Source organism: Carassius auratus, chromosome 44 (assembly GCF_003368295.1).
Source record: "Carassius auratus strain Wakin chromosome 44, ASM336829v1, whole genome shotgun sequence".
Classification (NCBI taxonomy): domain Eukaryota; kingdom Metazoa; phylum Chordata; class Actinopteri; order Cypriniformes; family Cyprinidae; genus Carassius; species Carassius auratus.
The window spans coordinates 5,836,826-5,853,703 of NC_039286.1; the positions used below are offsets into that span (position 1 = coordinate 5,836,826).

Genomic DNA, 16,878 nt, shown 5'->3' on the forward strand with positions numbered 1-16,878 from the left:
GAATATGGCTACAGTATTATAAGCCTGTTTCCCCCCAAATGCACATGCACTGGCATACAGCACCCGCACATTGTGTAAGACTCGTCCCTGCTGTTCCTCCTTCCTGCCCTGAGGGCTAAGCAGAGGAGAAAAGAGAGACAGTGTGTGTCAAGATGACCTTCATGCTTCTATGGTGTCTACTGCACAACCCTACTGTCTCTACAACCTACTGCAAGGGGATACTCTCCACCCTCTTCAGAAGTCATGCAATTAAGAATAACAAATAGAAAGAAACTAAAGGGATATCATAAAAATTTTTAGAATGATGCTTTAAAGCAAGCATTTGTGCTTTATATTTAAATGTAAAGCAAACAATCAGTCTCGTCTTGATGAAACTGATAATGAAGTAGATTACGAGACTTTCACACTGCAAGTGATCTGAAGCCACCTGAACTCATTTCAATTACTAGTCACATGGACAGCAAATGACTAACCAGTACTTATTTATTAATAAACTGAATTGGCTTTTATTATATTTTCATGTTAGTTTATGTTTTTGTCTTTTTGTTATGGGTTTTTTGTCCATTGTATAATGTTATTTTTTACATTTAGAATATTGCTTTAATTAACTTTAGTAATGTTACATATTAAAACATAACATTTTAGTAATGTTGTTATGTGCTTGTCATTTTTGTTTAGCTTTAATTTACTTTTGTTTTCATTTTAATTTGAGTTAAAATTGGAATTTTAAAAGTATTTTTATTTTTTGTAATCTTCATTTTAAAGTTTTATTAATGTTGTTATATGGCTTTGTCAATGAAACATTTCTAATTTTGTTTACATTTCATATTTTACATTTCAATATTTATCTCATATTCATTCAATTTCAGCCTATCAAAATACATTTTTAATAGTTTCAAGTTTAAAGGGTTAGTTCACCCAAAAATTTAAATTATGTCATTAATGACTCACCCTCATGTCGTTCCAAACCAGTAAGACCTCCGTTTATCTTCAGAACACAGTTTAAGATATTTTAGATTTAGTCCGAGAGCTCTCTTCCCCTCCATTGAAACTGCGTGTACAGTCTACTGTGCATGTCCAGAAAGGTAAGAAAAACAATACACGAAAATACATTTTGGTCCAAAAAAAGCAAAAACTACGACTTTATTCAGAATTGTCTTATAAGCATTAACCAACAAATGACTTAAGCTGTTAACTATTTAATGTGGCTGACACTCCCTCTGAGTTCAAACAAACCAATATCCCAGAGTAATTCATTTACTCAAACAATACACTGACTGAACTGCTGTGAAGAGAGATCTGAAGATGAACACAGAGCCGAGCCAGATAACGAACAAAAGATTGACTCGTTCACAAGTCAAGAACCGTTTCTGTCAGACGCGTCTGATTCGAGAACCGAGGAGCTGATGATACTGCGCATGTGTGATTCAGCGTGAAGCAAACCGACATACAGAGCGTTTGAACTGAACTGATTCTTTTGGTGATTGATTCTGACCTGATTATGTGCTAATGTTATGAGCGCAGTTAAACTGAAGGCTGGAATCAAGGGCAATCATTGCCAATGACGCCATTACGTCGAGCGCAAAAGAACCGGTGAACCGTTTTCTTCAACCGGTTTATATGATCAAACTGTCCAAAGAACTACTGGTGATCCGAAAACCGATGCAACCGGATCTTGACTCGAGAACGAGTCAATCTTTTGTTCGTTATCTGGCTTGGCTCGGTGTTCATTTCTCTTCACAGCAGTTCAGTCAGTGTACTGTTTGAGTGCATGCATTACTCCAGGATATTGGTTTGTTGCGTATTGGAGACGCAAACCGTTTCAAACGATTCAGTTCGATTTGGTGAAATGGTTCAAGAAGATCCGGTTACATCGAGTGATTTGTTCGCAAACCGGATATCAATAAACTGCTTTGTTTTGAACTCTCTCACAACAGACCAGGAAGAGAAGCCAATGCTGAATAAAGTCATAGATTTTGCTATTTTTGGACCAAAATGTATTTTCGATGCTTAAAAAAATTCTAACTGACCCTCTGATGTCACATGGACTACTTTGATGATGTTTTTCTTACCGTTCTGAAACGGGTTTGAAACGACATGAGGGTGAGTCATTAATGACATAATTTAGATTTTTGGGTGAACTAACCCTTTAAGTTAGCATCCACAGCACTTTTACAAAATTTAAAAAAAAAGTCAATGTATTGTAAATAAACATGAATTAAAATATATTCACCAATTAACATTGATAAATACGTATATGATGAATAATAAATGTAAAGTATTAGCAGTTTCTGTTATTAGCATGGCGTTTGAAAGAGGATGCAGCTTCTCAAAGGCTTTTAGCATGCTGTCATCATGCTGTGAATTAGCATGCAAAAGTCTAATAGTTACCTGTCCCCATACAGCCTAAATTCATCCCCTTTAAAACCTGAATGCTACAGTCATCAAAGCACCACTTTTGTAATGAATTCACAACCTTCAACAATAAATTCCAAGCCAATTACTGTCAAACTTCAGATTGCACGCTGTGAGCATGTTCCCATTATCAGTGCATAATCCATCTTCTTTTTATGTGAGGACTATGGTAGTTTTGTGCAATTAAAGGTTAGTTATGTAGCTTATTTACAGAATATCTGTCAGTTTATTGTTAGTTTTTACTAGTCTGATTAGTATTTGGTGGAAATGACATGACTATTATAAATTGTGCAATGCTTATTTAAGACTGACTAGTTGTTTAGACAACCCATCAACTATTTAAGTTTGTTAAACAGCATTTTAAAACATGCATATACAGTGTATTTTTACACCATATAGGGCTTATCTGACTAAATTGAAGGATAAAGTCAGTTATCAAGCACTGCTAATACTTAATAATAAGCATCTGATTAAAGAGCTGATGCTCTAATATAAATCAGTTTCTCCATTCTTCTCCTTTTACTTCTTAACCTGTGAAATGTATTCCCATCTTTACATTCATGATGTTTCCAAAAAAAATTTTGGATCTACAGTATGTGAAGGAATGTTCCAAGTTGACAACGAGTTCATTTTCCAAGATGAAAATGAGCTTGTTTTTCAATGGGATAGTTAACATCTGTCAAGATTACTGCTTGTAACTGCAAGTGACAGAAATGTCTCGTAAACAATACAAGTGTTTTACAGTTGAATGTAATAATAATGTAAACATAAAAGTACATTTTCTCCCAACATGAGAGCCACAAGACGGGTGGAGAGACCAGTAGCTCATTATCATTTAAAGAGGAATTTTAACCAAAGTATTTTGCAGACATTTCATGAAGACGCTAAAGAATCATAACAACTTGTGGAAAATGGGCATCCGACATCCCCTTTAACATAGTGGCTGTTTATGCAACTGGCAGATTTAATATGAATCTGAATCAAAAACAGTTTGTTATATTTTTGGTAGGTTAAACTTTCTACTGTTGGATCTCCAGCAAGCTTTCCTGATTAGAGATATCCCTTTAGTTTCTAGCATTGAAAGACATGCCGTTAGAGAGATTATCTTAAAAACTGAGATGGTTAACACGTATATCTTCGAAGGAACCATTGCTCCATGGCTTTTGCAGTGCGTTTACCACTTATCTTATCAGTCCAGTCCTGAGTCCAGGTTAACACGCAGTTTCCAGAGGAACTAAAGTTGACTGCTACAAACCCATGGACCTGAGATCCTCGCCTTCTCCCAGCGATGGCTGTCCAGCTCTGGGTAAAGTTCCAGGGGTGTGTGAGATGTGTTGGTGCTGTTGCAGAAGAGGCGTCTCCAGGCTTTGTGAGCGGGTCCGAGCGACTGCGCTTTGTGGAGAAAGCGTAAATAACGGCTCTCTGAATCTGTCTGTATGGGAGGAGGAGGAAAGTGTGATGGGAAAGGAACTGGGAGACGTTGTGGGGCAGACCAGCCGCAGTTCTTGTGGTCTGAACAGTTGGGATACAAGTCCTCCCGGACGTATTCCAGGGTGCATCTGTGAGGGAAAAGGAGGGCTGGTCCAGGAAGAACCATTGGTCTGGAAGGGGATAACAGGTGATGGATGTCCCGAGGTAAATGTGGATGTACAGACACCTGGTGTTTGAGGTGAGGCCATCATGGATTCGATGAGAAAAGCAAGACTCCGCATAACTCGTCCCAGCTCAGCCACCTCCTGTCCAAGAGCGCTCACCTGTAATACATAAACAGGTGTCAGAATCTGACCTTACATGCACTAGAAGGCAGAGATGTTTGTGTTTTGTCATTAGGGATCCATCACAAGTACATTTAACAGATTCATTAGTCAGTTAATGACTATAATACATTAGCAACAGTCTTTATTTATCTTTTAAGGTAGCACTGATGGTGTTGTCATATTTAGTGTAGAGCAAATGAAATGATTAATGTTTTTCAGCAAATTGTTTTTAATTAACAATGTTTCATTAATGGAAGAATTTGAGCAGTAGTGGTGGATTATAAATACAGTATATTACTGTGATATTGATTCTTCACAATAGAGAATCACTGACTGAGGCTACTGGAATTTTCAGTATCAATGTTATTATTTTGGATTTCAAATGATTTAACATTTTTGTCAGTTACAAAAAAATGTTTAAGTGATTTCTTCCTTTTTTATATCATAATTTTTTGGGGTTTTTAAATGTAATTTTAATTAACTTAATTTCTCTTTACAATATAACATTACATAATTCAATGTTTGCAAGTAATGTTTATAAAAAAAAATGTTTAAAGTACGCAGCACTCATTTATTTGTTAATTTAAAAAATGTGTTGTAGGAGAAAATTAAATTGGAAAAGCTGCTGCTTATTAAGACACTGTGTTCTGCATGCACAACATGAATCCTTAATTGGTTTGGATGGTTGGCATGGCTTTCTTTCTGGAGAGCAACAATTTAAAATAGTATAAAAAAGCTATTTAAAAGTTTGTTTTTTTAGGGTTTTTTTTAGATCAAATTTTGTGTGTTTGTAAAGTAATAATTTACTAAGAAAACGTATCACAATTTGATAAAAGATGTTTAAGAGATCCTGGACTTGTCATATATGAAGAGTTTCAATCCAAAACGCGATAACATTTTAAAAATGTAAAAAAAAAAAAAAGGTTTCAGCCAAAATCAGTTTTGTATCTGGTCGGTATTGAAAAGTAAATTAGAAATTTTATGCAAAATGTAATATTCACAGAGTTATTGAGTCATGTTTTCTCCCTTTTTTTTCCAAACCGCGACAAACGCCAGTCTCCCTTTTTTGCAGACTGCGATATATCCACTAAACCAATCACCATTCCACGCACTGTAAACAGTAACAACCAATTACAGGGCATCAATCCACACATCCCAATACACCCAGCATCCTAGTTTTTCCCATCTACTTTTGTACATTGTTTTCAACAAACAAGGACTGCACGATAATGAGCATGTGATTTTCATGCGCATCTCACCAGTAAAGGCAATTTTGTGATTGACAGTACTGGTAAATCTCCATCACGTGCTATCAGATGGAAATATTAAGATGCATTTTATTTTTAATGTTATTATAACCTAAAGATGCTATGTGGAAGTTTGAAACAGAAAATAGTGGTTTTCATCTTGCCACTTTTTGGGTAAAGAAAACACATTTTTACTCAAATTAATCCAAATGGATTTATTGTCTTTTGGAACAAACTCTAATCCAGTATGGGAAGACCTCTTATGTATTTTCAAAAAGGGGTGCAACAAGCAAGAAATATAACAAATAAAAACATTTTCCCACAGCAACAGAAAAGTATGATCTTCTGAGGCCATGGGCCATCGCTCTACATCTGTCATCGTCTGCTAGAGCCAACAGCTTTCAGGTGAAACTGAGGCGTTATTTATTTAGGTCCCATGGGACATCATTGTTCATTGTTGACTTATTGATATTTAGTTATTTCTGGGTTCTCTCTTAAGTAAGATCGTTATAGTCCCTCGTGTAGATCCTGATTATTTCACACAAGTCGGTGTGAATATTTCCTTTATCAGGCTTTTTTTTCTTCATTTGAATGTGGGTGAAAAGCAAAAAACCTGAGCAAATTAATTTAGATTAAATAGAACAACAAATAAATAAATAAATGCATCCTAATTTGAATTAAAAAAGTTGAGAAACATGAAAAACGGCAGAATAAAATTAAATATTTCAATAGCATGGACTTGAACCTTTTAAAAATGTGTTTATGTACAACAGTGCTCACACTATGCTAAATGCACTTTTCTGGCTATTCCGAATAAAACTCTTTCAAAACGTTTATTAGGTTTTATACCTGAAAAGTAATTTATATTCATAAAGCCAGTTATGATTTCTCCAACTGAGTTTTGTAGAAGTGCACTAATGCTTAGAGTTATCATGAAGTAACCACAGCTCACTAAATTCAATTAGGATTCCTATAATTACTCTTCATGTGTATCTTTTCGCATTGTCTGTCCTCTATACACATCCCCTAAAAGCTCATAATGTTCGTGACGGTCCAGAACATAGCACAGATGACACAGATTCAGATGGACACCAATTTGGCAGTCACCCTCAGAATCGTGCCAACAAGTGATAATACCAAATAATGAAGGTAATTGGGTAATGATCCATAAATGCCATCAGAGGCAGGAAGGTACAAGACAAACAGGAAGGGACAACAGGAAGAGAGCACTCATCCTCTTGGTGGACTGAATCAAGCATGGATTACAACAAAAGCTTGCTGAGAGGCCAGCTGTCAAAATATATAGTGAGATACAAGGGCCAGAGATAGAGAGGAAAAAATGAGGAAAAGGCTCAGCAGCAGGGCGTCCATATAACCTGTCAAAAACCTCAAATCAAAGCCGTGGGCTGCCAATCAAGACTGTGGGTTGTCACATGGATTTATACCCACACCAATACTCAGATGAACTACAGTTCTCTATAGCATTTGGTGCTTTATATATATATATATATATATATATATATAAATTAACACTCGCCAAGCACCAAATGCGAGTAATAATCAGCGTTGCCGTATACAGGTGCATCTTAGAATGTCTTGTAAAAGTTAATTTATGTCTGTAATTCAACTCATGTATTAATTAAATTCAATGCACACGGACTGAAGTAGATTAGGTCTTTGGTCCTTTTAATTATGATGATTTTGGCTCACATTTAATAAAAAAAACCCACACCAATTCTCAACAAATTAGAATATGTTGACATGCCTTTCAGATAATTAGCTCAAAAAACCTGCAAAGGATTCCTGAGCCTTCAAAATGGTCTCTCAGTTTGGTTTACTAGACTACACAATCATGGGGAAGACTGCTGATCTGACAGTTGTCCAGAAGATAATCATTGACACCCTTCACAAGGAGGGTAAGCCACAAACATTCATTCCCAGAGATGCTGGCTGTTCACAGAGTGCTGTATCCAAGCATGTTAACATAACTTTTTTCTTTTTTTTTAATTGAACCTTAAGACTGGTTTTGTGGTCCAGGGTCATATGCAGTAATATATATATATATATATATATATATATATATATATATATATATATATATATATATACAGTATTGTTCAAAATAATAGCAGTACAATGTGACTAACCAGAATAATCAAGGTTTTTCATATATTTTTTTATTGCTACGTGGCAAACAAGTTACCAGTAGGTTCAGTAGATTCTCAGAAAACAAATGAGACCCAGCATTCATGATATGCACGCTCTTAAGGCTGTGCAATTGGGCAATTAGTTGAATTAGTTGAAAGGGATGTGTTAAAAAAAATAGCAGTGTGGCATTCAATCACTGAGGTCATCAATTTTGTGAAGAAACAGGTGTGAATCAGGTGGCCCCTATTTAAGGATGAAGCCAACACTTGTTGAACATGCATTTGAAAGCTGAGGAAAATGGGTCGTTCAAGACATTGTTCAGAAGAACAGCGTACTTTGATTAAAAAGTTGATTAGAGAGGGGAAAACCTATAAAGAGGTGCAAAAATGATAGGCTGTTCAGCTAAAATGATCTCCAATGCCTTAAAATGGAGAGCAAAACCAGAGAGACGTGGAAGAAAACGGAAGACAACCATCAAAATGGATAGAAGAATAACCAGAATGGCAAAGGCTCAGCCAATGATCACCTCCAGGATGATCAAAGACAGTCTGGAGTTACCTGTAAGTACTGTGACAGTTAGAAGACGTCTGTGTGAAGCTAATCTATTTTCAAGAATCCCCCGCAAAGTCCCTCTGTTAAAAAAAAGGCATGTGCAGAAGAGGTTACAATTTTCCAAAGAACACATCAACTGGCCTAAAGAGAAATGGAGGAACATTTTGTGGACTGATGAGAGTAAAATTGTTCTTTTTGGGTCCAAGGGCCACAGGCAGTTTGTGAGACGACCCCCAAACTCTGAATTCAAGCCACAGTACACAGTGAAGACAGTGAAGCATGGAGGTGCAAGCATCATGATATGGGCATGTTTCTCCTACTATGGTGTTGGGCCTATTTATCGCATACCAGGGATCATGGATCAGTTTGCATATGTTAAAATACTTGAAGAGGTCATGTTGCCCTATGCTGAAGAGGACATGCCCTTGAAATGGTTGTTTCAACAAGATAATGACCCAAAACACACTAGTAAATGGGCAAAGTCTTGGTTCCAAACCAACAAAATTAATGTTATGGAGTGGCCAGCCCAATCTCCAGACCTTAATCCAATTGAGAACTTGTGGGGTGATATCAAAAATGCTGTTTCTGAAGCAAAACCAAGAAATGTGAATGAATGTTGTTAAAGAATCATGGAGTGGAATAACAGCTGAGAGGTGCCACAAGTTGGTTGACTCCATGCCACACAGATGTCAAGCAGTTTTAAAAAACTGTGGTCATACAACTAAATATTAGTTTAGTGATTCACAGGATTGCTAAATCCCAGAAAAAAAAAATGTTTGTACAAAATAGTTTTGAGTTTGTACAGTCAAAGGTAGACACTGCTATTTTTTTTAACACACCCCTTTCAACTAATTGCCCAATTGCACGGCCTTAAGAGCGTGCATATCATGAATGCTGGGTCTTGTTTGTTTTCTGACAATCTACTGAACCTACTGGTAACTTGTTTGCAATAAAAAATATACTAAAAACCTTGATTATTCTGGTTAGTCACATTGTACTGCTATTATTTTGAACAATACTGTATATATATATATATATATATATATATATATATATATATATATATATATATATATATATATATATATATATATATATATATACATACATATATATATACACACACACACACAGCCTTTGGCCTTTGGGTATAAAAATCTGCCCAGCGTTTTCCTCAAATAAATTTTTTAGATACCGCCTTTGAATTTATAATGAATTACACAGAATCATGTACATGTGCATTATGGGGTTCAAGGGGATTGTGGAAATCTGTAATGCTGGAATGTTCTCTTCCCTCATCATGGGGCCAGTCCCACTTTCCTGTTCTAACAAGTTTTATGTCCTCTAGTGTTTGAATAACATCCCCTTCTCCTCTCTCGCAGCAGTCCGCCATATGGCTTGTGCGTACCTGGCACCAGGAGCTCACCTGAACAGGGCCGGTTTCGATCTGCCAGTACTCACATTTAGTGCAGAGTTATCACCCATAAAGCCCACAGTCCATCACAAGACTTTTCAAATAAACTGTAAGTGCAGACCTACCATTAAATTGCAAAGAAAAAAAAATGACATAAGACTGACAGAGATTAAACAGAAAATAATTTACCTCTTGGTTAAGGTGGCGTAGCTGTCCTCTGGTGTCCTCTGATTTAGCTGCTAATTCTGCACAGAGAAAAAACAATTATGTCTAACTGCCTCACACTGAGAGAACATCCAGTGAAAACCCATTACAAAGACTTCAAGGAAGAGTTCACCACAAAAATGAAAATTCTGTCACCTTTAACTTACTCTGGTCTACTGGTCTTTCAAAACTAGTATGATTTTCTTTTTTCCAAGAAACAAAAAAGGAGGTATTTTGCTCAATGTCAAAGTTGCCTTTTTCGTATGAAAATAAACAGTGATTCAAAATGACAAGGTTCAAAACAGCTAAAGAACAGTCTTCTATACTGCATTATTTAACTACTCCATCTTGATCGGAACAGATCTGGAGAAATATAGCATTACGTCACTTGTTCAGTGATGCATCCTCTTTAGCCAATGGGTGCCATCAGAGTGAGAGCTAAACAGTTGATTAAAAACATCATAATAATCCACATGACTCCAGTACCTCAATTCACATCTTGTGAAATTAAAATATATGTTTGTAATTAATAAAATTCATCATTAAAACATTTTTCTAACTTTAAAACCTTTTGCTTCCAGCTGAAATAGAAAGATAGTCCTCTATCCATAATATTGCTTTCTCAAGTGAAAGAAGTTGTCTCATATGAATCAGAAGAGAAATATGCACAGATCAAGTTCCATTTATGAGCAAAAACAAAACTTATCTTCATGTGTTTTTTCATATGAGAAGTCAACAGAGATGGACTTTTTCACTGCAGGAAGCGTTATTATGGATTATGTACTGGTATTTTGGCCAGAAACAATGGTTTAAACTTAAATGGCCTCAATGATGTACAGTATTTGTTTCTTACAAACATTCAACTTTTCACTTTACCAGATGTTAATTGAGGGATTGGAGTTGTGTGGATTACTGTGTGAAACCCATTCATCCACTGCTGAGCAAGTGACGCAATGATACATCTCTCCAAATCTGCTCTGATCAAGAGAGAAACTGATCTACATCTTTAATAGCCTGAGGGTTAGTATCTTTTCAGCAAATTTACATTTTTTTGGGTGACCTATTCCTTTAAGGTGATAGTAAATACTTTGAATGGTGTTATCCTTCATTGTGCGTCAGCCCAGGAATTTTGACATAAAGATGCCTACATTCATCAACTCATCCATCCTCTGCCAACACACATATGCACACACTCATTCACACACCTGCTGTGGTTGCAGTGGTATCAGTTGCACCACTGACACTGTGCTCATTGCCAGAGGAAAATATGAATGTGTGTGATTTTTCGGTCCCATCACTGTCCTCTGTGCCATCCACGACCCTGAACACACACAAACAGAAATCCACTTTACTGCTCTCACAAGGACCTTCATGCACCAGTAAGCAAATGTCTATTAAAATACTGCATCTTTGAATGAATTTTAAATGCATGCATGTGTGGGCATGCGCACACCTTGGGCTGAGATTTGCGAGGTCAGGATTTGGGACAGTGGTATGTTGAATGTGAAGCTTTTTGTTGGCTTGGTGATCATTTTTCTGCATGTGCATCTTCTGTTTGTTTCTACCGACGGGATACTGTATCTGATCATCTTCATCATCATCATCTCCCTCGTCTTGATGCTCCGCTATTGGTGGATAGCACTGGATCACATCTCCATTTCCCCTCCCCTCCATCTGCAATTGGACAGAGACAGCACTGAGGTCATGCGAGGCCAGATGAAAGTTGGATGACTAACATTGGATGACTCAACTAGAAAAAAATTGACTTTTCATTATTAACAATGAAACAAAAATAGATTTAGTTAATGTTACAGAAGAAGAACACCTAGTTAATAAGACAATGCTTGCTTGCTCCTAAAAAAAGTATTTCTTAGCAATTATTTAGGGGTTTTTATGTGGCATTTAGATAATTTTATGTCTGTCCCACATTTTCCTTGCCATCTACTCCTTATCCGTTGAACCAGTAAATAATTACCTAAATGCTGGATCTCAAAAGGCAAGGCAAGTTTATTTAGATGGAACACATTTAATAAACAATGGTAAATAATGCAAATGTTTTTCACAGATTTTATTTTTAAAGAGAGAAAAAATAAAATACTAAGGATTTCATATTTGGGTTGACAGCAAACTGATTTGATTCAAAATCCACTGATTTGAGTCATAAAAAAGGGAATTAATAGGAATATAACAAATTTATATCACCATAAAGACATATATATACATACATAGAAATATTGTATGGAACATAGAGTGTACATCATTTCATTTATTTGTGCGTTAAAATATTATTAGAAATACTGTACATTTTTTTTAGAAAATAACAGAATCATTACAAGTATTTACATTTATTAATATGACATTATTATCAATATTAAATATTGAACACAACTACATTTTTAATTGATTACTGGCTAACACAAACAATTTAACAGTTTTTATTTTAAGACAGATGCGTATGAATCGCAAAGATTTCTATTTGATGCCATCAAAATATCTACTGAGAAAAAAATACTAAATAATGAATGCATTAATGAATGAATAAATGAGTTAAATGTAGAGATAGATAGATTTCATCTTAGTCAGATAAGGCACAAGCACACTAGTATGTTTGATGTGGGTACCACTGGAGTACACACACACACACACACACATGAAAACACTCTTTAAAACAACCTACACACTTTCCCTCAAGGACCAATTAGACAAAAGCTATGAAACAGCAGAAACACAACAAAGTGAATGTCGTTAGGTAAAACTCGGGAACTGGTAGTGGTCTTACCACTTGAACTTTGACCTCACTAGCAATGACCTCAGGAAGACTAGACCTGTAAGACATTTAAAACAACTGGCCTGCTTTGATAATATAATGATCCTTGACATCTAGTCATACGAGTGAAAGTGATTATGTCAGAACAAACCCTAAAGGCTCGACTGTATCCGCTCAATAATAGTCGTTGTAAAAGGTTTCGCTGTACTTCAAACCTCACGGCTCTCACACGCATTGCCAATTACACAGTGAAACTCTGCAACGACGCTGGCTGGAAATAACCATCTCCATTTATAAAACACTTTAAATGTCAGTCCACTTAAAGGTGGAGGAAAAGTCAAGAGGTAAAACAGCAGACGTGAGGGGTATTCCCCATCACTCTCTCTTTCTCTTGTAATCTCGCTCTCCCTCTCTTCTATATATAGCTGATTAATTACACTTTTCTAGACTAATTTGGTCATTTTCCCTGTTGAATAATTGAGGCTCTCTCACACTGTAATTGAAAGAGCGGCAGTTTCCCAAAGCAGTCAGTCATCCTGCACTTCAATAACCGCCCGCTCCTCCTTTTACCCCTCCTCCGCCCCTAAACGAGCTCTTCCCCTTCCTCTAGCACCGCTCCCTCCCTGATTACTGCTTCAGGCATGGAAGGACAGGGAATGGGGAAGATGATCATCACCATCATCATCAATTTTTAGTTCTCTCTCCCTGCTGTTTCAGAGCTGTAGTGTTCTTAGCTTCCCTCATTAGGCAAATGAGGCGGGAGGTAGATCATTGTTAGGGAAATGAGCCCCAAGCTATTATAGTCAACACAGCACTCTTAGTGGATAAGTGTGGAATGATTGACAGCTGAGGAGCAGACGCACCTGTGTGTGCATGGACTTACTGGACATCCTGGATATGACCTGGAAAGTGAGACATAAGGCAATAAGTAAGCATGAACCACTTTTCAAAAGTTTGGGGTCGGTTAGATTTTTTTAAAGAAGTTAATTTTATTCAGCAAGAATACATTGAATTGATCAAAAGTGAGAGTAGAGGCATTTAATTAGAATGTTTCAAAAGATTGACATTTTAAATAAAAGCTGATCCTTTGAACTTTTTATTCATCATAGAATCCTGACGAAGCATGTTTCCACAAAACATTACAAAAACACAATTGTTTTTTTTACATTGATAATAAGAAGAAATATTTCTTGAGCACCAACTCAGCATGATTTCTTAAGGATCATTTTAGAATAATTTCTAAAGGATCACGTGGCACTGAAGGCTGGAGCAATCACAGGAATCAATGACATTTTACAATATATTAAAATACTAAATCATTTTGCGTGTGGGGTTAAAAGATATCTTATATATTTGGTGGATCCCAAAAACAATATTAACACCGTGTCCATGAAATCAAATAACTGAATCAGGTTGTGGTCAGGTCAGGCTTTTACGGCTACAGAAATGCATTAGGGTTTAGGAAACCACAAACACATAAACGAACGAGAAATTCTAAAATCACAGTGATAATGTGATGTCTTACATAGCTCTCTTGTCCCTCTCTCAGGTTGTAGGTGAGGTCGTGTGTAATGTCCTGCACAAAACGGTGGGAGTATTCAGGATACAGGTCGAGCACCTCATACAGACCCCTCAGATTAATGCACTGCAGGTCGCAGTACGTCAGCGCCTTCACGTCAGCGTTCGTCTTTATCACACGGTCATCGACGGACATGTTCGCACCAATCAGGTCGCCTTTACCTGTACATGTCCCACAGGAGCACACAATCAAACAGGAAAATGCAAAAACAGAAACATTTTGTCAGATATCACTAGGAAATTGCAAGAGTATTCATTCAGTGTGTCAATATGTAAGCAAAACTAGATAATCTGCCAGGGGTTCCCCTAGGAGTATGAGGAATGTATAAGATAAAACAGAAACATGAAAATGTTTCCAATTAATGTTAACCACAGACCCATTAGAATCTCCCAATGCAACTGTGGCTCGAAAATGCTAATTTGTTCAGCGTTTTAACACTGTGGGACTACAAACATCTCTATTAGAGGTACAAAAGATACTGTTTAAGAAAGTGCACACCCATGTAAACACACAGTAGCTTGCACAAGTGAACCTTCTGGAGAACTCAATGTCAGAGAGACCTTCCTTTGTCAGCAGGGAGAGAGTGTGTGAGGGAGAGATGAGAAAGATAGTGTGTTTTTTCCTGTCAGAACTCATAAGGTGATATTAACACGAACACACACGTGCACACTCTCACACACACACAGGCAGGACCTAACAGGATGATGAGGATTATATTTTTTCGCACATTTGGTCCACTGTCCTATGAGCCTGCTGTGTTTGTGAAGCCTCACAGAGAGACTGACCAATCACAGAGAACAGTTTTTGTCAGCAACTGTAGGAACACACGGGCCTTGAAGTCTTCACTTGATGAGAGACAGTAATTTTTCCCTTTATGCTAGTTCCTAAGTGGACTAACACTACACTGAGCTTTTCTGAGATGAATCTTTTTTGCTTGTGTGTACCTTGTGTGGGTTTGTGTAAACTGACCGAGGATGGCTAGCACCATGCTGTCCTTCAGCACTTCCATGGAACCGGAGCAGACAAAGAAAAGGGCCTGTAAAGCATCTCCCTGACGAAGAAGGTACTCGCCCGGCGCACAAAACGATGTCTTAATGTGCAGGGAGAGAGAGCGGAGACATCCACGGCTCAGAGAGGAGAAGACAGACAGCTCTAGGATCTCTTTATTCAGATGCATCGCGATATCTGAACGCAGCTCATCTGGAAAGTCTTTCAAGAGCTGGAGAGAGTGGACAGGAAGGGCGGAAAGAGAAAAGAAGGATACAGAAAAAGGAAATAGAAAAAGAATGGGAATGAAAATTGGCACAGATAAAAATAATAAGGGAAAGTGAAGATAAAAAAATAAAGGGAGAATTAAAGAGGGGGGAAAACGGGGAAAATGAAAATAAATAAATCAAAAAGAAAAAAGAGAATGAGAACAATGTGAGGACACATGAAAAATGAGAGAAAAAGTGAAAGAAAAAAATGACAGATATAAGACAAAAGAAATGGATGAGAAAAAGAACAAGCAAAAAGGAAAAGAAAAAGTAAAGAAAAAAGAAGATTGGGGTTAACATTTATTTACATTATGAGAAAGAGAAATCTTGTGATTTCTATGTGAACTTACGTAACAGCACATTACATTCATTAAACTGGCATTAAAATCATTAAGCATGCCACTTTATGAGTTTGCACCCTTAAAACAAAGACTGGAAGTATCCTGGCCATGCCTCATTCCTGCCCTCCGCCACCCTTCATCTGCTCTGCTCATCCATCCATATATGCAACCATCCTTCAGCCTGACTGAATGGCATCTGTCACTCTCCCCTTCACTCATGGCACACACATCCCTCTCTTTCTCTCGCTCTCTGTCTTCTGCGCTCCGGCCATCAGTCTCTCCATCTATTATTCATAAATCTGTGATTTAACAAAGTGTTTAGATTCCATCACAATTTTTTCCGCTCTCTCCTGACTCTGGAATAAAGTCCCAAGCTTGTTCCCTGCTCAAGTGTCTTTTGCTTTGCTCTTGGCTTCAGTATTTTACTTCATTATTCGTACATCACTTAAAGTACCATGGTATACAAATGTATGTTTGGACATGATACCATGTTGTTTTTTGATGTAAACACAATGTTATGTAAATATGGTAGTCAGAGATCGACCGATATTGTTTTTGAAATGTCAAACTAGAATATAAACAAATTGTAATTGTTTTTTTCTGCTTTTGATGTAACTATTAACGCTAACTATTAAATCAATTAAAAATAAATAATGCAATTTATATAATTTCATTAAATACAATAAATAAATTAAAATAAAATAAAGTAAAATTACAATAATATTTTATAATGGCTAATAAAAATAGTCATAATTCCAATAAAAAAAAATATTATTGTAATGTTATTATTATTATTATTATTATTATTATTATTATTATTTATTTATACTTTACTACAAACCAACTTTTAAGCTACACATTTCTCACTGCATGAGTGAAGATCTGATTTTTTTAATAGGAAATTTATACAAAGTTCTGTCATGAAACTCTAGATGGCACAGCCCGATAGGTTCTAACTCAATCTGATATAATCACATCATTAAGGTGCAGTTGATTGGTTTCTTGCCAATAAGCTTGCCGCTCAACATTCAAATACTCAGCCATTGCTTGATGTAGCAGTTGCAGCACGCTTCAGAAACCCTCCACCTTCCCTAGCTCCACCTTGCTAATTGTTCTGCAGCAGCAGCAGTGTAGCAGATTTATTCCACTAAGACCAAACACATTAACATTGTCATGTACATTACCATGCTAAACTCTC

The 16,878-nt window shown here is 36.7% G+C and overlaps 1 protein-coding gene across 1 annotated transcript in view; it reads right to left on the reverse strand.

Annotated features, from left to right (window-relative positions):
- Positions 1–2,224: 2,224 nt before the first annotated feature.
- LOC113062248 (potassium voltage-gated channel subfamily H member 8-like) overlaps positions 2,225–16,878 on the reverse strand; it is a 39,675-nt gene continuing 25,021 nt past the window's right edge. Inside the window, exons 10-16 of the mRNA XM_026231967.1 lie at positions 15,053–15,302; positions 14,030–14,244; positions 13,368–13,406; positions 11,191–11,411; positions 10,943–11,058; positions 9,723–9,778; positions 2,225–4,169 (exon numbers count right to left, since the gene is read on the reverse strand). Coding sequence (XP_026087752.1) covers positions 3,663–4,169; positions 9,723–9,778; positions 10,943–11,058; positions 11,191–11,411; positions 13,368–13,406; positions 14,030–14,244; positions 15,053–15,302 — 1,404 coding nt within the window. The 3' untranslated portion in view covers positions 2,225–3,662. The remainder of the gene's footprint in view (positions 4,170–9,722; positions 9,779–10,942; positions 11,059–11,190; positions 11,412–13,367; positions 13,407–14,029; positions 14,245–15,052; positions 15,303–16,878) is intronic.